The sequence below is a fragment of the Schistocerca serialis genome, chromosome 2 (genome assembly GCF_023864345.2).
Source record: "Schistocerca serialis cubense isolate TAMUIC-IGC-003099 chromosome 2, iqSchSeri2.2, whole genome shotgun sequence".
Lineage (NCBI taxonomy): Eukaryota > Metazoa > Arthropoda > Insecta > Orthoptera > Acrididae > Schistocerca > Schistocerca serialis.
This window is the reverse complement of record NC_064639.1, coordinates 352515895-352540695: the sequence shown is the minus strand read 5'-3', so window position 1 is coordinate 352540695 and position 24801 is coordinate 352515895. Positions and strand designations below refer to the sequence as shown.

The 24801-nt window shown below is 45.2% G+C and overlaps 1 protein-coding gene across 1 annotated transcript in view; it reads left to right on the top strand.

Annotated features, from left to right (window-relative positions):
* LOC126455547 (dehydrogenase/reductase SDR family member 11-like) overlaps positions 1 to 24801 on the top strand; it is a 34100-nt gene that overhangs the window by 341 nt on the left and 8958 nt on the right. The window contains exons 2-3 of the mRNA XM_050091302.1: positions 14080 to 14242; positions 20400 to 20529. Coding sequence (XP_049947259.1) covers positions 14080 to 14242; positions 20400 to 20529 — 293 coding nt within the window. The remainder of the gene's footprint in view (positions 1 to 14079; positions 14243 to 20399; positions 20530 to 24801) is intronic.

The following is a 24801-nucleotide window of genomic DNA, read 5'->3' as shown; positions in this document are numbered from 1 at the left end:
AAATTGCTACACCAAGATGAAATGCAGATGATAAACGGGTATTCATTGGACAAATATATTATACTAGAACTGACATGTGATTACATTTTCACGCAATTTGGGTGCATTGATCCTGAGAAATCAGTACCCAGAACAATCACCTCTGGCCGTAATAATGGCCTTTATACGCGTGGGCATTGAGTCAAACAGAGCTTGGATGGCGTGTACAGGTACAGCTGCCCATGCAGCTTCAACACGATACCACAGTTCATCAAGAGTAGTGACAGGTGTATTGTGACGAGCCAGTTGCTCAGGCACCATTGACCAGACGTTTTCAGTTGGTGAGACATCTGGAGAATGTGCTGGCCAGCGCAGCAGTCGAACATTTTCTGTATCCAGAAAGGCCCGTACAGGACCTGCGACATGGGATCGAATGAAGGGTAGAGCCACGAGTCGTAACACATCTGAACTGTAACGTCCACTGTTCAAAGTGCCATCAATGCGAACAAGAGGTGACCGAGATGTGTAACCAATGGCACCCCATACCATCACGCCGGGTGATATGCCAGTATGGTGATGACAAATACACGCTTCCAATATGCATTCACCGCGATGTCGCCAAACACGGATGCGACCATCATGATGCTGTAAACAGAACCTGGATGACGTTTTGTCATTCGTGCACCCAGGTTCGTCGTTGAGTACACCATCGCAGGCGCTCCTGTCTGTGATGCAGCGTCAAGGGTAACCGCAGCCATGGTCTCCGAGATGATAGTCCATGCTGCTGCAAACGTCGTCGAACTGTTCGTGCAGATGGTTGTTGCCTTGCAAACGTCCCCATCTGTTGAGTCAGGGATCGAGACGTGGCTGCACGATCCGTTGCAGACATGCGGATAAGATGCCTGTCATCTGGACTGCTAGTGATACGAGGCCGTTGGGATCCAGCACGGCGTTCTGTATTACCCCCCTGAACCCACCGATTCCATATTCTGCTATCAGTAATTTGATCTCGACCAACGCGAGCAGCAATGTCGCGATACGATAAACCGCAATCGCGATAGGCTATAATCCGACCTTTATCAAAGTCGGAAACGTGATGGTTCGCATTTCTCCTCCTTACACGAGGCATCACAACAACGTTTCACCAGGCAACGCCGGTCAACTGCTGTTTGTGTATGAGAAATCGGTTGGAAACTTTCCTCATGTCAGCGCGTTGTAGGTGTCGTCACCGGCGCCAATCTTGTGTGAATGCTCTGAAAAGCTAATCATTTGCATATCACAGCGTCTTCTTCCTGTCGGTTAAATTTCGCGTCTGTAGCACGTCATCTTCGTGGTGTAGCAATTTTAATGGCCAATATTTAACGTTTGCAACACAGTACAACTACTTTTATAAGCAGAATTTCATCACATGTGCTTATTTTCACTTTTTTCTTTCAAAGCAACAACTTTTATAACACGTAATAAATCCGGAAATCATGATCCGTGATAGTCACACCTGAATGTTGCTACATTGTTGTCAATTGCATAAAAAAATTATGCACCCATGTGTTGTACCAAACACTGAAAACACTGAAATACTTTAGCGGCTTGTCTGTACTATCGAGGACATTACTCTTGGGGTGACATTTTATAAAAGTCTCGTAAATACCTGGATTGGATAAACAGGTTGCTGAGAAGGGTGCTATACTGTACATCTGTCAGCTCAAGTTGGAAGTAATGATATGGTAAGATCCTACGGGACCAAACTTCTGAGGTCATCGGTTCGTAAGCTAACACACAACTTAATTTACCTTAAACTGGCTTACGCTAAGGTCAACAGGCATACCCATGCCCGAGGGTGGACTCGGACCTTCGACGTGGGAACCGCGCGAACCGTGACAAGGCGTCTCAGACCGCGTGGCTATCCCGCGCGGCTGGAAGTGACGAGGTACATTAGCAGCCAAAAGCGAGAACGATCTGACAAATAAATCGAAATCTGTCCTCAGTCATGCAATGTTTTGGTATCTCTTTGGGAAATTGTGATGAAGTGTTTGAGATAGTCATGTCTGGCCCAGGAGTGATTGCCTTGACTTGCAGGAAATGTTCCATATCATGAACACGAAGCTGATTTTTCCATAGTAGTACTTTTGTTTGATCGCATCAGTCTTGACCGCCATATGTCACCAATTGATTCTGCCCTTGTATTAAGACACTTGGGGAATTCAAATAATACTCTATGTTTGTGAGCTAACTTCCCAAAGATGTTCGGGCTCACATGCGGTTCCTCTTCGTCGAAATGTCTCGGCTCAAACTCGTCTAGGGGTTGAACCGCAAGTGTCGCATTACGTGCCCTAGTTTAGACATTTGTGACCCTTTGGTTAAATTGTCTGGCTGATGGCAAGTTTGCGAAATACAAAATTAACATAACATATAATGACAGTAATAATAATATTGGGAACCAAATTAACGACCCATAAATCATGTAGGCCACACAGTTGCGATTCGGTTAGAATAATGTTTATTCAGAAAGAAAACTAACAGCGAAAGTAGTCGTATTTAGAGTTACTGTTACACTCGAGCGCATACCTATTTGATACAGTTTGATCATTCACAATCTCATCGCGAAACACAAGTCCAATAGTCCGCCTCCTTAACTACACGAGAAGTTGGAGTTCACACCAGGCGCGCGGCTGCTCACCGCTCAGAGACTAAGTCCCGCGATACCACACAACGCGAAATTTTCTAAGTTGTTTCACTTCCTAGCTCCCTAAAAACCGACCTTCCCCTCCTCCAGCACTGTTTACTTTGGTGTCTTCTAGCCGAAATGCCCGTTTTCGCGTCTCCATCCGAACTGTCCCCTTTGGTGTCTCGACCAGAACTGCCCTCTGCCCGTACCCGGCCGCGTTTCCCGTGTGCCGGACACCTTCGCTCAACTGACTAGGGCAGTTCCCTTTCCTGAAGCCGCCCATCTGATTCGCTACAGCTTATTCTACATTACATTACATTTTAATATATTTAAATAATCAAAGCTTGACCACTTTCACGTTCTTAATAAAGTAACAATAATATCCATTACATAATAAACGTTAAATTCTTTTACATAAGACCAACACAATTTCCTTCTTAGCTTTGAAAGCCTCTGCCAGTATTCTTGCACCAATGTGCTTTCTGATAAATAAATAAAAAACAAAAGTAACTAAACTTTACAAAAAATATTCTATTACCTAATGATTCAATAAGGTGTCATGCTGTCGTCGTTCAATGTGTTTTGTTTGGAGAAAAAGATGATCTGATGCTTAACTGAAAATATTAATCATTTAAATTTACTATATCTTTTAAACAAATAAAGTTACAGAGTTGATATTTACAACATTTGCCATTTTAATGATGCGCTTCTATATGAAATGTCGATCGTTAAGATCGATCAAAGCGTTCAGATTTTAGCATTCAGATCTTTGTTACAAAACTTGTTAATTTCACTTTAACAGTGAATCCTAAACTATTATAGATATGATCAGTATTCAAGTTTTATTGGGATCACCATGAAAATTTATGGAGGATGGCAGATTAAAATTACTGTGGCTTGATTCCCTGAATTGCTACAGAATTAAATGGTTTCCATAAATGTTTCCCCTTTATGGCCGTTCTTAGGTCCGCCATATTTAACACTGCTACGTCTCCTTGGCTTCTGCTGGGTTTCCCTATGACGCAGGTTCTCGTCTGTCTCACTCGCACACTACAGCGCTTAGGCCTCAATAGACAATAGACGCCTGTGAATTTCCCCATCTCGTGGTGAAACTGCGCCCTTTGTGGCACGCTGTTCTGGGCGACAGGGTTCGTTTCACAGTCCCTGAAGGCTGTCTCTTTCGGCCATATACTTATATGCTTGTTAACTCACATGTTGACTACAAAAGATATTGTCAGCACTCTGCTTACCCTCAACTCAGTTTATGCCGTAATGGCTGCCTTCAGTTCACTCAGCATTTATTGTCATTCGTCAGAAGACAAGAGCATCAAATTGTCTTTGTGGTTGGTGTTGTAATGATGTTCCAGTAAGTGCTTATCCATATTAAGTATTTTGCACGGCTTTAATATTACACGAATAGTGAGGCAATTTCCATTCGGCATTGAGCGATATGGCTTTTCCACTTTTCATTTTTTAGACATAGGTATAGACGCTATAGTATTACTGATACAGAACGTAAATCTAGTTTAACGCAAGTAGTATTGTCAGCAAACTGCTTGCTGTATGACAAGGTAAATGCTTTGCTTTAGCGACGTCCGTCTGCAGCCTTCATTCTGTTCTTCCTCCTCACCCCTCAACCGCACTCGCCGCTGCGCTCGCGGAACGCTGTTTGGCCATGCCTGTCCTAAACTGTAAGCATCCATTTAAAGTCACTTAAAGTGCGTCTTAAAGCGAACTAGGAAAAACCCGTGTGGTTATACGTGCCGCAAGGCGCACATCAATATTCTACTGATAGCAAGTTATCTAGACATCGAGTACCAAAAGGAAATTGGACACTCTTGATTTCTCTGCAGTCATTGCGCTAAATACGGCGGCAGTGAAGTAAACGATCAATATGGGTGAAAAAACAGAACTTCTTTTAGAGGACTTATCACTGAAATATTGTTGTTGTTGCTGTGGTCTTCAGTCCAGAGACTGCTTTGATGCAGCCCTCCATGCTACTCCATCCTGTGCAAGCTTCTTCATCTTCAAGTACCTACTGCAACGTACGTCCTTCTGCATCTGCTTAGTGTATTCATCTCTTGGTCTCCCTCTACGATTTTTAGCCTACACGCTGCCCTCCAACACTGTATTAGTGATCCCTTGATGCCTCAGAACGTGTCAAATGTTCAAATGTGTGTGAAATCTTATGGGACTTAACTGCTAAGGTCATCAGTCCCTAAGCTTAGCCGGCCGCGGTGGTCTCGCGGTTCTAGGCGCGCAGTCCGGAACCGTGGGACTGCTACGGTCGCAGGTTCGAATCCTGCCTCGGGCATGGATGTGTGTGATGTCCTTAGGTTAGTTAGGTTTAAGTAGTTCTAAGTTCTAGGGGACTGATAACCACAGCAGTTGAGTCCCATAGTGCTCAGAGCCAGCCCTAAGCTTACACACTACTTAACCTAAATTATCCTATGGATAAACACACACACCCATGCCCGAGGGAGGACTCGAACCGCCGCCAGGACCAGCCTCACAGTCCATGACTGCAGCGCCGGAAACCGCTCGGCTAATCCCGCGCGGCTCAGAACATGTCCTACGAACCGATCCCTTCTTCTAGTCAAATTGTGCCGCAAATTTCTCTTCTCCCCAATTCTTTTCAGTATATCCCCATTAATTACGTGATCTACCCAACTAATCTTCAGCATTCTTCTGTAGCACCACATTTCGAAAGTTTCTATTCTCATCTTGTCTGAACTACACTCCTGGAAATGGAAAAAAGAACACATTGACACCGGTGTGTCAGACCCCCCATACTTGCTCCGGACACTGCGAGAGGGCTGTACAAGCAATGATCACACGCACGGCACAGCGGACACACCAGGAACCGCGGTGTTGGCCGTCGAATGGCGCTAGCTGCGCAGCATTTGTGCACCGCCGCCGTCAGTGTCAGCCAGTTTGCCGTGGCGTACGGAGCTCCATCGCAGTCTTTAACACTGGTAGCATGCCGCGACAGCGTGGACGTGAACCGTATGTGCAGTTGACGGACTTTGAGCGAGGGCGTATAGTGGGCATGCGGGAGGCCGGGTGGACGTACCGCCGAATTGCTCAACACGTGGGGCGTGAGGTCTCCACAGTACATCGATGTTGTCGCCAGTGGTCGGCGGAAGGTGCACGTGCCCGTCGACCTGGGACCGGGCCGCAGCGACGCACGGATGCACGCCAAGACCGTAGGATCCTACGCAGTGCCGTAGGGGACCGCATCGCCACTTCCCAGCAAATTAGGGACACTGTTGCTCCTGGGGTATCGGCGAGGACCATTCGCAACCGTCTCCATGAAGCTGGGCTACGGTCCCGCACACCGTTAGGCCGTCTTCCGCTCACGCCCCAACATCGTGCAGCCCGCCTCCAGTGGTGTCGCGACAGGCGTGAATGGAGGGACGAATGGAGACGTGTCGTCTTCAGCGATGAGAGTCGCTTGTGCCTTGGTGCCAATGATGGTCGTATGCGTGTTTGGCGCCGTGCAGGTGAGCGCCACAATCAGGACTGCATACGACCGAGGCACACAGGGCCAACACCCGGCATCATGGTGTGGGGAGCGATCTCCTACACTGGCCGTACACCACTGGTGATCGTCGAGGGGACACTGAATAGTGCACGGTACATCCAAACCGTCATCGAACCCATCGTTCTACCATTCCTAGACCGGCAAGGGAACTTGCTGTTCCAACAGGACAATGCACGTCCGCATGTATCCCGTGCCACCCAACGTGCTCTAGAAGGTGTAAGTCAACTACCCTGGCCAGCAAGATCTCCGGATCTGTCCCCCATTGAGCATGTTTGGGGTGGATGAAGCGTCGTCTCACGCGGTCTGCACGTCCAGCACGAACGCTGGTCCAACTGAGGCGCCAGGTGGAAATGGCATGGCAAGCCGTTCCACAGGACTACATCCAGCATCTCTACGATCGTCTCCATGGGAGAATAGTAGCCTGCATTGCTGCGAAAGGTGGATATACACTGTACTAATGCCGACATTGTGCATGCTCTGTTGCCTGTGTCTATGTGCCTGTGGTTCTGTCAGTGTGATCATGTGATGTATCTGACCCCAGGAATGTGTCAATAAAGTTCCCCCTTCCTGGGACAATGAATTCACGGTGTTCTTATTTCAATTTCCAGGAGTGTATTTATCGTCCATGTTTCACTTCCATATATGGCTACACTCCATACAAATACTTTCAGAAAAGACATCCTGAGACTTAAATCTATACTCGATGTTAACAAATTTCTCTACTTCAGAAATGCTTTCCTTGCCATTGCCAGTCTACATTTTATATACTCTCTACTTCGACCATCATCAGTTATTTTGCTCCCCAAATAGCAAAACTCCTTTACTACTTTAAGCGTCTCATTTCCCAATCTAATTCCCTCAGCATCACCCGACTTAATTCGACTACATTCCTTTATCCTCGTTTTGCTTTTGTTGATGTTCATCTTATATCCTCCTTTCAAGACACTATCCTTTCCGTTCAACTGTTCTTCCAAGTCCTTTGCTGTCTCTGACAGAATTACAATGTCATCAGCAAACCTCAAAGTTTATATTTCTTCTCCATGGATTTTAATACCTACTTCGAATTTTTCTTTTGTTTCCCTCACTGCTTGCTCAATATACAGATTGAATAACATGGGGGATAGGCTACAACCCTGTCTCACTCCCTTCCCAACCAATGCTTGCCTTTCATGCCCCTCGACTCTTATAACTGCCATCTGGTTTCAGTATTGCCTCACGTGTTCCAACGTTTCTACAGAATCCAAACTGATCTTCCCCGAGGTTGGCTTCTACCAGTTTTTCCATTCTTGTGTAAGGAATTCGTGATAGTATTTTGCGGCTGTGACTTATTAAACTGATTGTTTGGTAATTTTCACACCTGACAACACCTGCTTCCTTTGGAAATGGAATTTGCATATTCTTCTTGAAGTCTGAGGGTATTTCACCTGTTTCATGCATCTTGCTCACCTAATGGTAGAGTTTTGTCAGGGCTGGCTCTCCCAAGGCTGTCAGTAGTTCGAATGGAATTTTGTCTCCTCGCGGGGCCTTGTTTGGACTTAGGTTTCCAGTGCTCTGTCAAACTCTTCGCGCAGTATCGTATCTGCCATTTCATCTTTATCTTCGTCCTCTTCCATCTACATAATAATGCACTCAAGGACATCGCCCTTGTACAGACCCTCGTCTTTTTACGTACTTGATCCTCTGCTGCCTTCACTATTTCATCTCTCAAAGCTACTCTCTTCTTCTACTGTATTTTTTTACCCTGTTCTTGTCAATCGTTTCCTAATGTTCTCTCTGAAACTCCCTACAACCTCCTGTTCTTTCACTTTATCCTGGTCCCATCTCCTAAATTCCCACCTTTTTGCACTTTATTTAGTTTTAATCTACAGTTCATAAACAATAGATTGTGGTCAGAGTCCACATCTGCCCTAGAAATGTCTTACAATTCAAGACTTGGTTCCTAAACCTCTGTCTTACATTTATATTATATACCTGAAACCTTCCAGTGACTCCAGGCCTCTTCCACGTATACAATCTTCTTTCATGATTCTTGAACCAAGTGTTAGCTATGGTTAAGTTACGCTCTGTGCAAAATTCTACCAGACGGCTTCGTCTTTCATTCCTTACCCCCATTCCATATCCACTTACTGCTTTTCCTTCTCTTACTTTTACTACTGTCAAATTCCAGTCCCCCATGACTATTAAATTTTCGTCACTATCTGAAAATTTCTTTTATCTCATCATACGTTTCTTCAATCTCTTCGTCATCTGCGGAGCTAGTTGACATATAAACTGGTACTACTCTGGCAGGCATGGTCTTCCTATCTATCTCCGCTACAATAATTTTTTCACTATGCTGTTGTAGTAGCTTACCCGCGCTTCTATATTTTTATTCATTATCAAACCTACTCGTGCATTACCCCTATTTGTTTTTGTATTTATAACCGTGTATTCACCTGACAAAAAGTCTTGTTCCGCCTGTCACCGAACTTCACTAATTCCCACTATATCTAACTTTAACCTATCAATTTCCCTTTTTAAATTTTCTAACCTACCTGCCAGATTAAGGGATTTGATATTCCACGCTCCGATCCGTAGAGCGCGAGTTTTGGTTCTGCTGATAACGACGTCCTCCTCAGTAGTCCTCGCCCGGAGATCCGAATAGGGGACTATTCTACCTACGGAATACTTTACCCAAGAGAACGCCATCATCATTTAACCATACAATAAGCTGCATGCCCTAGGGAAAAATTACGGCTGTAATTTCCCATTGCTTTCAGCTGTTCGCAGTACCAGCACAGCAAGGTCGTTTTGGTTAGTGTTACAGGGCCAGATCAGTCAATCATCCAGACTGTTGCCCCTGCAACTACTGGAAAGGCTGCTGCCCCTCTTCAGGAACCACACGATTGTCTGGCCTCCCAACAGATACCCCTCCGTTGTAATTGCACCTACGGTACGGTTATCTGTCTTACTGAGACACGCAAGCCTCCCCACCAGCGGCAAGGTCCATGGTTCATGGAGAGGGATCACTAAAATATTGCAACAAAAATACAAAATTTTGTTAAAAGTAAATAACAGTTTTTCACTGTAGACAATATACTACGTTTATTCAGAAATCTCAATTTAATTGTGTATTAGAGACGCTTCTATTGTCGCATGTATATCCAGATAACTAAAGCTCTTAAAAAAAAAAACTTTCTGTACAAAAAAAAATACTTGTGACCAGTATTGAGGTTTCAATGGCATGCCTTCCTCTCCTGTATCGTGAATGCAGAATTCATATTTTCTTTTTATTTTCCATCAATGTTGTCGGCGTCCCACACACTTAACATACAGCACATTTCGAGTAGTGTTGTATCGCATTTGGTGCCGATATAATACTCTTCACTTCTAATGTCAAAGACACATAGACCTAGAACATATTACTCTCTTAAAACCGTCCGTAGCTCGTGGACCAGTGGCTAGCGTTGCTGCCTCTGGATGACGGGGTCCGGGGTTCGATTACCGGCCGGGTTGGGGAATTTCTCTGCCCGGGGACTGGGTATTTGTGTTGTCCTCATCATTTCATTATCATCGTCTTCATTCGTGACAGTGGCTAGACTGGACTGTGTAAAAATTGGGACTTTGTACGGGCACTGATGACCGTGCAGTTGAGCGCCCCACAATCCAAACATCATCATCATCATCATCATCAGTTAAAACCCTCTCTTGCTAAATACGCCAAGTTGCCACATTCTGCCTTTTTCTTCTCGAAATAACTATGTCGGTGCGGGCCGAGCACTGCTGAAGCTGTGAAGCATGGTCGATGGCACGCCATTAGGTGAACGCTTAGGCAACTTTCGTGTAACATCGGATGCGCTTTAACACATGGATATAGCCTCGTCCTCGATTCCGTTCAGTATGCTACAATAGGAGGGAGGAAGGAGTTTACGCAATACGTGAAACTCCACAGACTCTTGTTGTACGAGAAAACTAACGTAGGACTATATAGTTATGTTCTATCTAAATTTAGACCTTGGGACCGCGCTAGGCTGTTCTTCTTTCATTATTGGCAGTAAGCAATTAAGCTAGCTTTATGCTCTCTTCAATAGTTCTTTGTCTGCTCACCTTTTCTTTCCTCGCTTCTACTGTGCGTCATCTTCAGTGTTCCTGGGACTCATTTACTTGAGGGAATACTTGTTTCCGCATTTTGTTCAGTCTTCAGTTCTTGCTTCTTTGTACCAATTTCTTATAGGTCTTCATGCATTTTCCTAAGCCAGTTGGGTTAATTTTTCTAAATTCTGTACGATTTTTCCTGGAATTCTGCTAGGACTCATTCTTCACCTCTACCACTATAACTTTATTGTACGTTATTGTTTATTTCTGTGTGACTTCTTAATTTAAATACTTCTACAGTTCGTGTACTTGTTAATATCTTCCTCACAATATTTCTTTTCTTTTCCCTGATTACTTACTTTTCTTTTATTGATCATAAAATTAGTATTTATGTTACATATGTGCATTCTGAATGCATCTATGTCTCGCAGTGATGAATTTTTGCATTTACAAAACAATTTTTTAATGCAAACATATTTTGTTAAGTCAAATGCTAAGTATCTCTTTTGTAGTCTTGATCTGATTGCTTCTCTATATAAGGAGAGTCTTTCTTTCAGGAAGCAGTTACGAAAATTTATTTATTTGCAGGCTACTTTTGGATTATTACAGCTCCATCAAGTTACTGACACAAATTTTTGCATCGAAAACAGAGTTATAATATTCTAAACAGGTTTGCAAATGAATAAATTTTGGTCGTCGATTGATGAAAACTTTTTGCCCCTCTGTAAACTAAGACTAAGTGCCTGGCCTATACAGTTGAATTCGAAAGGAGCATGGTTCCAGGCAACCTGTGCGTACCTAATGTAGCCCATTCAAGATCTGTCTAAACCAGTTCAGTAGAATACGTGGTCCCTGAAAAAGGGCACAGCTGATTTCCTTTTCCATCCTCGTTCAGCTGAGGCAGTACCCGGTCTCTAATGATCCTGATGTCAACTGAAAATTAAACTCCTTTTTCGACGTGCGCTAGACCCTTGGCAACAGGTTAGTGATCGGCATACAGTTTTGTTGCAGGGATGTATTTAACGAAGCCATTCGCCGCCATCTTGTCCAACATTGTTGTCCAGCAGCTGATTACCTAAATATAGACAGGGCGCTAGGTTCTAGCCTCGTTTCCTCTGTTGTCTCTTTTTCCCTGCCTTGGTAGTACTGTGAGTACATCTCCTCGCCACAGGTCCTGTCTCGCTTGAAGGTTTTCCAACTGTGTTACCTACACGATAAACTTTTATTTAGGCCGACTATGTAAGAGTTATGAACATTGCACATATTTAAAATTTCTTCATTTCTGCCAGTACACGCCTTCCATAGTGAGAAATGTAGAGGCCATGTTCCAACAATTTGCACAGGGAGGGGAATGGTTTAGATGTCCACATGGGCACACAGATGTAGGTTTCCGGTGTGATTTCCGATGGTCCCTTTGGAAGGGTACGGCCGATATCCTTCCCGTTCCTTGCGTGGAAGTTCCGAGGTCTGTAAAGAGACAGACTGGGATTTTACATTAGTTATGCTGTGGGAATAGCATAGGCCTATACAAAACAAGAAAAATTACTAGACCTACTCAATTGAGGAGATAAAAAATACTGTTAAGCTGCAAAGCAATATAAATCTGCAAACCATGACGACGAAAAGAAAACGTACACGGTAGAACGACTAATTACTTAGCAAGCTCAACATGTTAACATTTTCTCTGCGTATGTAAGCTAAGAAAAACTAGTAAGCGAGTATGGCTCCGATGAGATACTTGAAGTTTTTTCGTGGATGTTCCGTTCTCGTTTTCAAACCAGTTTTAATATTTTGTTCACTAAAATTCCACATCATTGTAGTCTTTCTGTAAATAATCACCACGTTAGAGTTTGGTTAGAATATATGCTTTACCAGACATGGTCGTGGAACTGGAACCACAGGGCACACTGACATTTTGCACATTTACAAAGTGTCATCAGGATTGGGCGCTACATTAAGTGCGAGAAGAATCGAGCAAAGATCTGGTCCCGAATCTTGGGATTTGTGCAATGACAACTAGCAGCGAAGTAACCGACCAGGCTAACAAGAAGTATTTTCAGCACTTTCAGTTTCTTCAATTTATGATACTGTTTTCTTCCTTTCAGATGATACCACTACGTTCAGTTTACAGAAAAATTTGTAACTTACAGCAAGGCATTTAACACAAATAAATTTCATTTAATTGTATCTACACTCCTGGAAATGGAAAAAAGAACACATTGACACCGGTGTGTCAGACCCACCATACTTGCTCCGGACACTGCGAGAGGGCTGTACAAGCAATGATCACACGCACGGCACAGCGGACACACCAGGAACCGCGGTGTTGGCCGTCGAATGGCGCTAGCTGCGCAGCATTTGTGCACCGCCGCCGTCAGTGTCAGGCAGTTTGCCGTGGCATACGGAGCTCCATCGCAGTCTTTAACACTGGTAGCATGCCGCGACAGCGTGGACGTGAACCGTATGTGCAGTTGACGGACTTTGAGCGAGGGCGTATAGTGGGCATGCGGGAGGTCGGGTGGACGTACCGCCGAATTGCTCAACACGTGGGGCGTGAGGTCTCCACAGTACATCGATGTTGTCGCCAGTGGTCGGCGGAAGGTGCACGTGCCCATCGACCTGGGACCGGACCGCAGCGACGCACGGATGCACGCCAAGACCGTAGGATCCTACGCAGTGCCGTAGGGGACCGCACCGCCACTTCCCAGCAAATTAGGGACACTGTTGCTCCTGGGGTATCGGCGAGGACCATTCCCAACCGTCTCCATGAAGCTGGGCTACGGTCCCGCACACCGTTAGGCCGTCTTCCGCTCACGCCCCAACATCGTGCAGCCCGCCTCCAGTGGTGTCGCGACAGGCGTGAATGGAGGGACGAATGGAGACGTGTCGTCTTCAGCGATGAGAGTCGCTTCTGCCTTGGTGCAAATGATGGTCGTATGCGTGTTTGGCGCCGTGCAGGTGAGCGCCACAATCAGGACTGCATACGACCGAGGCACACAGGGCCAACACGCGGCATCATGGTGTGGGGAGCGATCTCCTACACTGGCCGTACACCACTGGTGATCGTCGAGGGGACACTGAATAGTGCACGGTACATCCAAACCGTCATCGAACCCATCGTTCTACCATTCCTAGATCGGCAAGGGAACTTGCTGTTCCAACAGGACAACGCACGTCCGCATGTATCCCGTGCCACCGTACGTGCTCTAGAAGGTGTAAGTCAACTACCCTGGCCAGCAAGATCTCCGGATCTGTCCCCCATTGAGCATGTTTGGGACTGGATGAAGCGTCGTCTCACGCGGTCTGCACGTCCAGCACGAACGCTGGTCCAACTGAGGCGCCAGGTGGAAATGGCATGGCAAGCCGTTCCACAGGACTACATCCAGCATCTCTACGATCGTCTCCATGGGAGAATAGTAGCCTGCATTGCTGCGAAAGGTGGATATACACTGTACTAGTGCCGACATTGTGCATGCTCTGTTGCCTGTGTCTATGTGCCTGTGGTTCTGTCTGCGTGATCATGTGATGTATCTGACCCCAGGAATGTGTCAATAAAGTTTCCCCTTCCTGGGACAATGAATTCACGGTGTTCTTATTTCAATTTCCAGGAGTGTATAAAGGAACATGTTTTTGCAATTCGTTATTATATAAATATTACTGGTAAGATAGTTTTGGATATGATAACAAGCAGCACCATCTTGTTCTACGTATTTTAATATCATCTCTGACCCTTGTTTCTTTCTGCTAACCATAAACAGTAACTCCACGATGTTCATGTAATATTAAATTTTTTCCTGGTAATCTTATTTTTGTGTAGGCACTGGCACTAAAAGATGCTCCTGGAAAGTTGTACGCTCTAGAAGGAGATGTCAGCAACGAGAAAAGCATCCTTGCTGCTTTCAAATGGATTAAGGCCAATCTGAAAGGTGTCGACATCCTCATTAACAACGCTGGACTTGTCGTAGAGAGCGACCTATCATGTAAGTAAATATCGCAGTTTATGAGTTTGTTTCGGCATCTCAGTGAAGCAAAACATATTTGTATTCAGTTTGGCAATATCAGTGGATTTGGTGTGTTATAAATGCTTTGCTTTCCGATATAAGCTTTTAATGCTGTCATACTGCATCATATATATTTGTATTAATACGTCTGGCGCATTTTATAATATCTGATAACCGATGAGATGTCACAGGGAGTTTCTTTTGTCTACTGCTGCCATAGACAAAAAAAAGCATGAAGTGTCGCTGTAGGCATATCCCATTAGTGTTAGAACCTGAGTATGCTTCGTAGAAAGAACTTTGCAGTTTTATGCAGTTGCCCGAAAGATCATAGATAAATTGTCGTAAATAGACTGTAAGAAGTTTCTTAAGATAAAGCTGTGTATACATTTTTATATTAGTTATTTACATTAGAGCTGGATATAGCACTATGCATCACTGACCGACCATAATTATATTCGGAGATTGAACTTTGATTTTTGGCATCTCGCTTTTATTTTCAGTGGTATGCAAAATTTCATCATGATCATGAAATGAGGAAATTGTTGTTGGACATTACTTCGCGGAAATAAGAGTAAAGGCTAATTACCCTTTGGATACTACAGTGTATTTATCAAGAAATTAGAAAGTGGTGAGACCGAATATAAAGTTTACAAGAAAAGAAACTGAGCCAAAAAATATCTTTCGTCGACAGCAAAAGAGTGATGGTTATGGATAGCACTACATGTTTAAGTGGTGTTCCGTACTCTACATGAAATCGTTTAAAGGCTCTTTTGCAGCAGATCCCAGTTCCCGGAAAAAAAATTGTGTGTATGTGTGGAAGACATGCCAAGCTTGGTCCTTCGCAGTCAGCTACAGAGATAATGGTGGACAATCAACGTGAAAGAAGCTTTGCTCAGCGAAATAATTCATCAGAGCAGTTCGAAACTGTAAGACATTATTGTACCTGGAGAGCATCTGCATAGTGCTGGGCGTTAACACTCCGAAAAGAACGGGAATACATTTGTGAAGAGTATGTAACCTGCTAAAATGTTTAGGTTCAGCCACTTTTACGAAAAGAATAATTGGCAACTTTGCGGAGATATAAATCATTTAAGTTACCTTAACGTGCATATCTTCTTTCACTGATTTGCTAATGTACAATATTCTGAGATAACTCCTCACTTAGGCAACAAGTGTTGGTAGCACAAAAAAAGTTCACTGTGTGCAAAACTTAGGGATCAAAGTAACATTCACATGACGGGTTACTGCTAACTAGTACAGCTCCATGAAACTTGGACCACACTTAGAAAGAATTGCTATAACGTGGTACAGAAGGTAACTGAAAAGAATACGTATTGAGACAAATAGAGATTGTATTGCTATTCAGAGACAATAATTATACTGCGACCACCGAGATCTATGGTGGTCCACTGGACGTGATTCTCAATAGGTGCCTACTGTCATAAGAGAACTAGACAGGAAATACTGGGGATGATATAGTCGATTATTCTGTAAATTGAAGAGCGAGCAGCTCTCGTGTTGGAGAACTGACCTTTTCCAGAAGAAAGCCGCAACAGTCCAACAGGATGACTAACAGTCAGTTTCCCTACTGGCAGTAGAAGGCAGTGTGGCAGAGATTTGCGTTGCTTCTTTTCGTACGTGTAGTTTTATTAGTTGCTAATATCTCTATCCCAATTAGTGCTAACGCATTTTGTGAAAACAAAAAACATTCTCCAGGTGTGTCTACACACTGCGAAACCAGCGATTTACGAGGTGTGCTGCGGAAGAGCCAGCATGATTATGAAACAGCGTGTAGTTGTGTCTTGCGACGTAGTGGTCTAGAGAGAGTGGGAACTTACTACCTCGACCTCCATTTCGCAGATGCACATATGAGGGAAGTAAGTGACTTCATTCTGGCGACCCAGCATCCCACATACTTCTACTATCCATCCCTGCTCCCTTCCACCACCACCAGTTACATCCCCAGAACACAATTTATCCCTCAATACGGCTCTGCTGTACTTAGATACGCTACAGCCATTTAATATTTAGCCTTAACATACTTCATTTAACTATAAACATTAATTTAATACCATTATAACACTTGTTATTTTTCCATCCCCTGCAACGCAGAAACTGTTACTTCTAGAGAAAAAAATTAATACGACCTTTTTTTTGAGGAAATTTTAGTTTAATTTTGTACTGTAAAACATTTTCGCTAGACGCTACAGTTTTCGAGTTATTCAAGAAAAACGTCAAAAAGTGACCTCCAAACGCCACCCACCCTACACTCACTTCCCGCATGTCGACATTTTTAGTATGTTGTTCATTACACTTCCCCCTACCACCGTTCAAAAATTTGTGACTACACGAATTTTTCTCCTATTCACCCTTTCGTGGTCTTTGTTGGCTGGATACAGCTGACGCTTCAATTTTAGTCACGTTTGTTTGAAGTATTCTTTTCACTGTCGTAATTATTATGTAGGACAATGCAAATATAACCCGTACATAGTATTTGCAGACGTGTAGCCTACCTCCGTTGTGCTACACATATGTGCCATCGAATGAAAAAGTAACAACATTTAGCTTATAACAATTCTGTCGTGTTGAAAAGCAGACGAATTTATGTTAGTGTGTACACTTTTATATGCCAGCTCGTCACATAAAGCTTTGATTGTCAATTATTAGGTTGTTACATAGTCGGGTTATTTTCCTATATCTGTCAGTCAAGGTAATTTTATTTTATTTGTTTCCTGTGCGACCAGCGCGTAATCCATGTTCCACTTTCCTCTGAGCCCGAATGTAACGTTCTCGCGTCTTTCGAAAAAACTAAAGGCAGATATGCGTTCAGATGACAGCAGTAGATGACAATAGTAGATGACAGGAAAGCTGTGTAGCATGGAAGAAATTTGGAAGGAATGTAGTGGCCTGCCCTCCAATTATCGGCTATGCCAACCAGAGGTGATGCAGGTTGTAGACACATGGTTGACGACGTATGGAAGTTTGGGTCTGGCCGTGACGCGTGATTGGATAGCCTAATGGTAAGGCGACCGGTCACGATAAGCGGGAAATAGGGATTCGAGGCCTGGTCGGACACAAATTTTCATTGTCGTTATTCCTTTATAGAGCTGATGGTTGTTCACCTTCACAAGCAAGAGGTTACAGTATTCTGTAGCCAATGGCCTATCATACCATCACGCTAAGAGTTGTGCCTATATGAACATGACGATTGCAGTCTGCCAACGTTCGTTTTCCTCGAAGCCTCCTCACACATGCCCGTTGTGAACTTGCCAGAAAAGACGACGTGGTGCCACATCTGAATCCAGTGTTGCTGTGGTGGGCCCTCTCTCTACTGTTGTGTCAAAGTAATACACAACAGCGGTCACCATGTTGACAGTCTGTGGTGCTCCAGGCATCTTTGGACTGTCCGTGTTGATATTCGTCTTGCAGTGAACATTCTCATTTCCTGATTCAAGGTTCGTGGCGCGTCTGGACCATGCTACACGACCTGCATGTCTTTCCTCTCTGGCGCTAATCGCTAGCAGCTCCTGCTACTCTGCATGGCGTTGAGTATAGTTCTCCTGATCCCAATGGCTCCAGATTCACACGGAAGTCGCAAAGGATCCCAATCAATGAGAACAACAACGTTGTGGGACGATAGATCTTAGTCTCGATACGCCATTTACACATCGACCAATCTGATGCGTGCTGGTAGACTTTTCTTCTACTTACACAGCCAACACTCCAATGCGGTTTTTGGATGAGTAACCCAATGAGTAAATTTTTCTTGTATTAAGAATGTGGAGGGGTTTGATCCTAGCTATACCACACTTCATGAGACTTTGATGTTCGTTGCATGCCACCTTCTTAATAAAGCAATTAGACTCTAAGATAAGAAAAACGACGCACCACGAAGGAATTATCCAAGTGTGACGGAAATCGTTAGATGTGATGTACATGTACAGACAAACGCTCCTGATGCGTCACATCGAAATTAAACACACAACCAGGCTGTAGTTGCCAAACACTTTAGTACAAACATATGTTGTTAATGAAACCAAGAGTAACACGATTATAATAAAAGGCATCTGGCTTGTAGAACCAGCAGCAGTATTCAGGTTGGAACATTGCTGCATTTAAATGTAACAGACCTAGATCTTTCAAAATTTATTCAAGCAATTTTCACTAATAAAAACAATGTTCATAAAACTAGATTAATAAAATTTAACTGACATAACTGAATGCTTCATGAGTTACATAGGAACTGGCTTTCACACAACCCTTATCAAATCCTAAAACTGCTTCCATGGACTGATTTTAAGCAATTATAACAAATTAAAAGTGTTATCAGATTAATGCACTCGACTAAGCTACTCTTTAGTATTACTCACAGGTATGAGGTTCACATACATTTCATGGCCAGAATATAATAATAGGATATTAAATAGTCTTAACATGGAGCCTAACAATTTTCACGTTGAAAATTAGTGATGGGCGCCAGCAGACCGAAAGGTGCTACCAGACAGAGGAGATTCACGGACGAGAAGGTAAAATGGAACTATACTCAACTTTTGGCTACAATTAAGCTTCCAGAAAACCACAACGCCCCACCGGAAAGATGAAATTGCAGGACACTAACAACGTAACCACAGACATGGATGCAGGTCCTTAAATCTCCCTCTTCCACCGTGATACCCCGATCAGAGTTTGCTCGCGCCGACCACTGCCAATTATCTGAAACTTAAACACATCAGCGGCAGAAAACATTCTGGCACATCAGATAGACAAACATATCTGCCCATCTGGTTATAAATAAACCTTTAATTGTACCGGACTAATCTAGGTGAGCACTTGCCAGGTAACGGCTCTTAAAATTTGATTAGCCAGTTCTCTAGAACAAAGAAATAAAATAATAACAAAGGAACAGGAAATAGGAAAATTATTTCGGCCCGCTCTTGAACGTCAGGCACAGACTTATGTACTGTTTGGCATGACCTCTAGCTACGCATTAAGCACGGCTATTTGTTGTGCGTAGCTAGCATTCCCTTAAATAGCATCAACATAACAGGCGCGCATCCAAGTACAGTGACAAATAACTGAAACAATCAAGATAGTTTTCAGTGCACTCGGGTATTCAATTAACGTGAACAGAACCCACCAAGAAACAATTCGACGACTCCAGTTCGTACACTTTGAGTAACATGTAACAGACGCGAAGGAAATCTGTCCTTCAAACCTCCAGGAAATCCCAATCACCATCGTCAGCGGATCTGCATTCAAACGGCTAAATACGCTGCAGCGGCTGCCCACGCTCCTTCCGCCGTACCGACTCGGCCACTCGCAGGCGCCACACGTCACTGTCGCTCACACAGCTGATGCCCGAACGCAAGCCCCTGCAGAGCGCGAGCGCCGCAGTTAAAAAGCCACCCGCCAAAGATGCGAAGAAGACAAGCTGGCATCGAAAATCGACTCAGAACGATCGGGATGACAATCGATGGAGAAAGGCGCTAGCAGCGCACCAGCTCAGCTCCGACAACCATGAGTGATGTTCTGAGGTGCTTTCATAGCAGGACCCCTGTGGTTGTCATCCGCAGTACCCTTTAAGCAAAGCGCTCTGTTACCCTTCATGACAGATTATCCTGGGTTTACATTTCAGCAAAATGATGCCTGCCCGCGCACGGCGAGATTTTCTGCTGCTTGTCTTCATGAGTGCCAAACCCTACATTGACCAGCAATGGAGAAGGTTTGGATCATTGTGGGCAGGGCCCTCCAACCAGCTCGAGATTTTGACTATCTAACGCGCTGATTGGACACATCTTATCATGATATCCGTCAGGACGACAGCCACCAACTCTGTCGATCAGTGTCAAGCCGAATAACTGCTTGCATAAGAGCCAGAGGTGGATCAACGCGTTATTGGCTTGCTTAATTTGTGAAGTTCTTTCTCTTAATAGCCCATCTACATTTTCTGAAACTGTAATCATTTGTTTGTCTGTAGACTTACATCACATCGGGATAATTCCTTGGTGCTGAGTCCTTTTTTGTCTTAGAGTGTACGCGGCCAGCAGCATATTTTTCTGAGAACACTCTAACTAGTATTTGTTGTTCTCGCCTGAGAGTATTAAAGTATGACTCTTTGCCGTCTTGATGTGGACAGCCGCACCTACGGAATCGTGGAAGCGCATGCTGGACGTGAACGTGCTGGGACTGTGCATCTGCACCAGGGAGGCCGTGCAGGACATGCTGAGCAGGGGCGTTGACGACGGCTTCATCATCCACATCAGCAGGTAAGCCCGTGTCCAGTATAATCCAAACTTTCAACTTGTCCCCTTACAGCGCACCAATCTACACGGGGAGAAGTAACCATTCTAATTTAATAAATCATAACCTGCATGGAAAGACATAAGTGTCATTTTTCCCATGCCCTCTTCGGAAGTGCAATCGTAGAGAAATAGTCAGAAAGTGATTTTATGAAACCTCTGCCAAACATTTTGGCGTGTCTCTCGGCTTCGCCTTCAAACATTATGAATCACCTCGAAGGGAACGATCTATTCATACGTAATCAGCATGGTTTCAGAAAACATCGTTCTTGTGCAACGCAGCTAGCTCTTTATTCGCACGAAGTAATGGCCGCTATTGACAGGGGATCTCAAGTTGATTCCGTATTTCTACATTTCCGGAAAGCTTTTGACACCGTTCCTTACAAGCGACTTCTAATCAAGCTGCGGGGCCTATGGGGTATCGTCTCAGTTGTGCGACTGGATTCGTGATTTCTGTCAGGAAGGTCGCAGTTCGTAGTAATAGACGGCAAATCATCGAGTAAATCTGAAGTGATATCAGGTGTTCCCCAGGGAAGCGTCCTGGGACCTCTGCTGTTCCTGATCTACATAAATGACCTGGGTGAGAATCTGAGCAGTTCTCTTAGGTTGTTCGCAGATGATGCTGTAATTTACCGTCTGGTAAGGTGATCCGAAGACCAGTATCGGTTGCAAAGCGATTTAGAAAAGATTGCTGTATGGTGTGGCAGGTGGCAGTTGACGCTAAATAACGAAAAGTGTGAGGTGATCCACATGAGTTCCAAAAGAAATCCGTTGGAATTCGATTACTCGATAAATAGTACAATTCTCAAGACTGTCAATTCAACTAAGCACCTGGGTGTAAAAATTACGAACAACTTCAGTTGGAAGGACCACATAGATGATATTGTGGGGAAGGCGAGCCAAAGGTTGCGTTTCATTGGCAGGACACTTAGAAGATGCAACAAGTCCACTAAAGAGACAGCTTACACTACACTCGTTCGTCCTCTGTTAGAATATTGCTGCGCGGTGTGGGATCCTTACCAGGTGGGATTGACGGAGGACATCGAAAGCCGGCCGCGGTGGACTAGCGGTTCTAGGCGCTCAGTCCAGAACCGCGCGACTGCTACGGTCGCAGGTTCGAATCCTGCCTCGGGCATGGATGTGTGTGATGTCCTTAGGTTAGTTAGGTTTAAGTAGTTCTAAGTTCTAGGGGACTGATGACCACAGATGTTAAGTCCCATAGTGCTCAGAGCCATTTTTTGACATCGAAAGGGTGCAAAAAATGGCAGCTCGTTTTGTATTATCGCGTAATAGGGGAGAGAGTGTGGCAGATATGATACGCGAGTTGGGATGGAAGGCATTAAAGAAAAGACGTTTTTCGTCGCGGCGAGACCTATTTACGAAATTTCAGTCACCAACTTTCTCTTCCGAATGCGAATATATTTTGTTGAGCCCAACCTACATAGGTAGGAATGATCATCAAAATAAAATAAGAGAAATCAGAGCTCGAACAGAAAGGTTTAGGTGTTCGTTTTTCCCGCGCGCTGTTCGGGTGTGGAATGGTAGAGAGATAGTATGATTGTGGTTCGATGAACCCTCTGCCAAGCACTTAAATGTGAATTGCAGAGTAATCATGTGGATGTAGAATGTCGCCAACGCGCAACACATCTTTGCGTAGCGGGTTATCGTCAGCTCGACTCAGGCGTTCAGGTTCGTTTCCGTGGTATCCGGCTCAGCCCCTCATTAGGGCCTCCCGGTAATCAGCGAGAGCCCGTAGAAGAGAGCAGCAGGGATCGATTTCGATAGCCGATAGGAAAATTGTAACCTTCCGCCCCGCGATTATTTCGGGTCGCTCGGAGCCGGCTAGAGTCAGTTTCGTCCTCGGCTGCCAGCGACTAATATACTATCACCGTTTGAACAACGCCTCGGATTGGACGCTCCATTCGCCATCCGTACGGCTGCGCTCTAGCGACCTGTGTTCCGATCCTTGATGTTCTGCGCCGTGGACACGTTTTGCTGCTCGATCGAACTATGAAGACGTACTTTGTTTAGACATAAACTTTCCACTGGTCAAGAGAACGTAATCTACGTTCTCAAGATTATATTTTCGTTTCGTTGGAGAACAATTGTTGCGATGAACGTTTCCTTCGCTTTAGTAAGAAAAATTTCTGGGAAACGTTTACTTTCTTCTGTCGTGTTACATCAGAAACAGCAGACTACTTTTTTTTTCGAAGTTTGCTTGTTTAAGTAAACGACGTTTAATTACATATATTTGCGATCTTGTGAAAGTATTCCGTTTGTGGAATACTTCAGAATTAAAGTGTGACTTGAAGAGTAATCATGTAGACAGAGATATTGACTTCTATGGGCTGCTCTAGCAAAGTGGATGTTAGTTATGACAATGTCCTGAATGATTAATCTTACACTTCACTTAGACCCTGCGCTAATAAGATTGACTCTTTATGTCTCTAATTTCTCGTTGCTACAGCTATTGCGAGTACTTGCTCTTCTGCCAACGACCATGCGGCAATGATAACACCGCTTCCCGTCAAATCACCGAAGTTAGGCGCTGTCGGGCTGAGTTATAACTTGAATGGGTGACCATACGGTCTGCCTAGCGCTGTTGGCAAGCGAGATGCACTCAGCCCTTGTGTGGCAAACTGAGGAGCTACTTGTTTGAGAAGCAGCGGCTCCGGTCTCGTAAATCGAAATATGGCCTGGAGAGCGTTATGTTGACCACATGCCTCTCCATTTCAGCACCCTGTGACGCCTGTAGGCTCAGGATAACATGGCTGCCGATCGGTACCGTTGGGTCTTCACGGCCTGTTCGGGCGGAGTTTAGTTTAGTTTTACTTACTATATTCGAGGTCTTGCGTAATTACTCGGATAATTTTTCCATCTGCTACTTCTTTTTGAGCCTGCAAGGTGTCTACTTTAGTTCGTGAACGTTGATTCTGGGGCGCCGACTATGCCTGTGAAGATACACTCCTGGAAATGGAAAAAAGAACACATTGACGCCGGTGTGTCAGACCCACCATACTTGCTCCGGACACTGCGTGAGGGCTGTACAAGCAATGATCACACGCGCAGCACAGCGGACACACCAGGAACCGCGGTGTTGGCCATCGAATGGCGCTAGCTGCGCAGCATTTGTGCACCGCCGCCGTCAGTGTCAGCCAGTTTGCCGTGGCATACGGAGCTCCATCGCAGTCTTTAACACTGGTAGCATGCCGCGACAGCGTGGACGTGAACCGTATGTGCAGTTGACGGACTTCGAGCGAGGGCGTATAGTGGGCATGCGGGAGGCCGGGTGGACGTACCGCCGAATTGCTCAACACGTGGGGCGTGAGGTCTCCACAGTACATCGATGTTGTCGCCAGTGGTCGGCGGAAGGTGCACGTGCCCGTCGACCTGGGACCGGACCGCAGCGACGCACGGATGCACGCCAAGACCGTAGGATCCTACGCAGTGCCGTAGGGGACCGCACCGCCACTTCCCAGCAAATTAGGGGCACTGTTGCTCCTGGGGTATCGGCGAGGACCATTCGCAACCGTCTCCATGAAGCTGGGCTACGGTCCCGCACACCGTTAGGCCGTCTTCCGCTCACGCCCCAACATCGTGCAGCCCGCCTCCAGTGGTGTCGCGACAGGCGTGAATGGAGGGACGAATGGAGATGTGTCGTCTTCAGCGATGAGAGTCGCTTCTGCCTTGGTGCCAATGATGGTCGTATGAGTGTTTGGCGCCGTGCAGGTGAGCGCCACAATCAGGACCGCATACGATCGGGGCACACAGGGCCAACACCCGGCATCATGGTGTGGGGAGCGATCTCCTACACTGGCCGTACACCACTGGTGATCGTCGAGGGGACACTGAATAGTGCACGGTACATCCAAACCGTCATCGAACCCATCGTTCTACCATTCCTAGACCGGCAAGGGAACTTGCTGTTCCAACAGGACAATGCACGTCCGCATGTATCCCGTGCCACCAAACGTGCTCTAGAAGGTGTAAGTCAACTACCCTGGCCAGCAAGATCTCCGGATCTGTCCCCCATTGAGCATGTTTGGGACTGGATGAAGCGTCGTCTCACGCGGTCTGCACGTCCAGCACGAACGCTGGTCCAACTGAGGCGCCAGGTGGAAATGGCATGGCAAGCCGTTCCACAGGACTACATCCAGCATCTCTACGATCGTCTCCATGGGAGAATAGCAGCCTGCATTGCTGCGAAAGGTGGATATACACTGTACTAGTGCCGACATT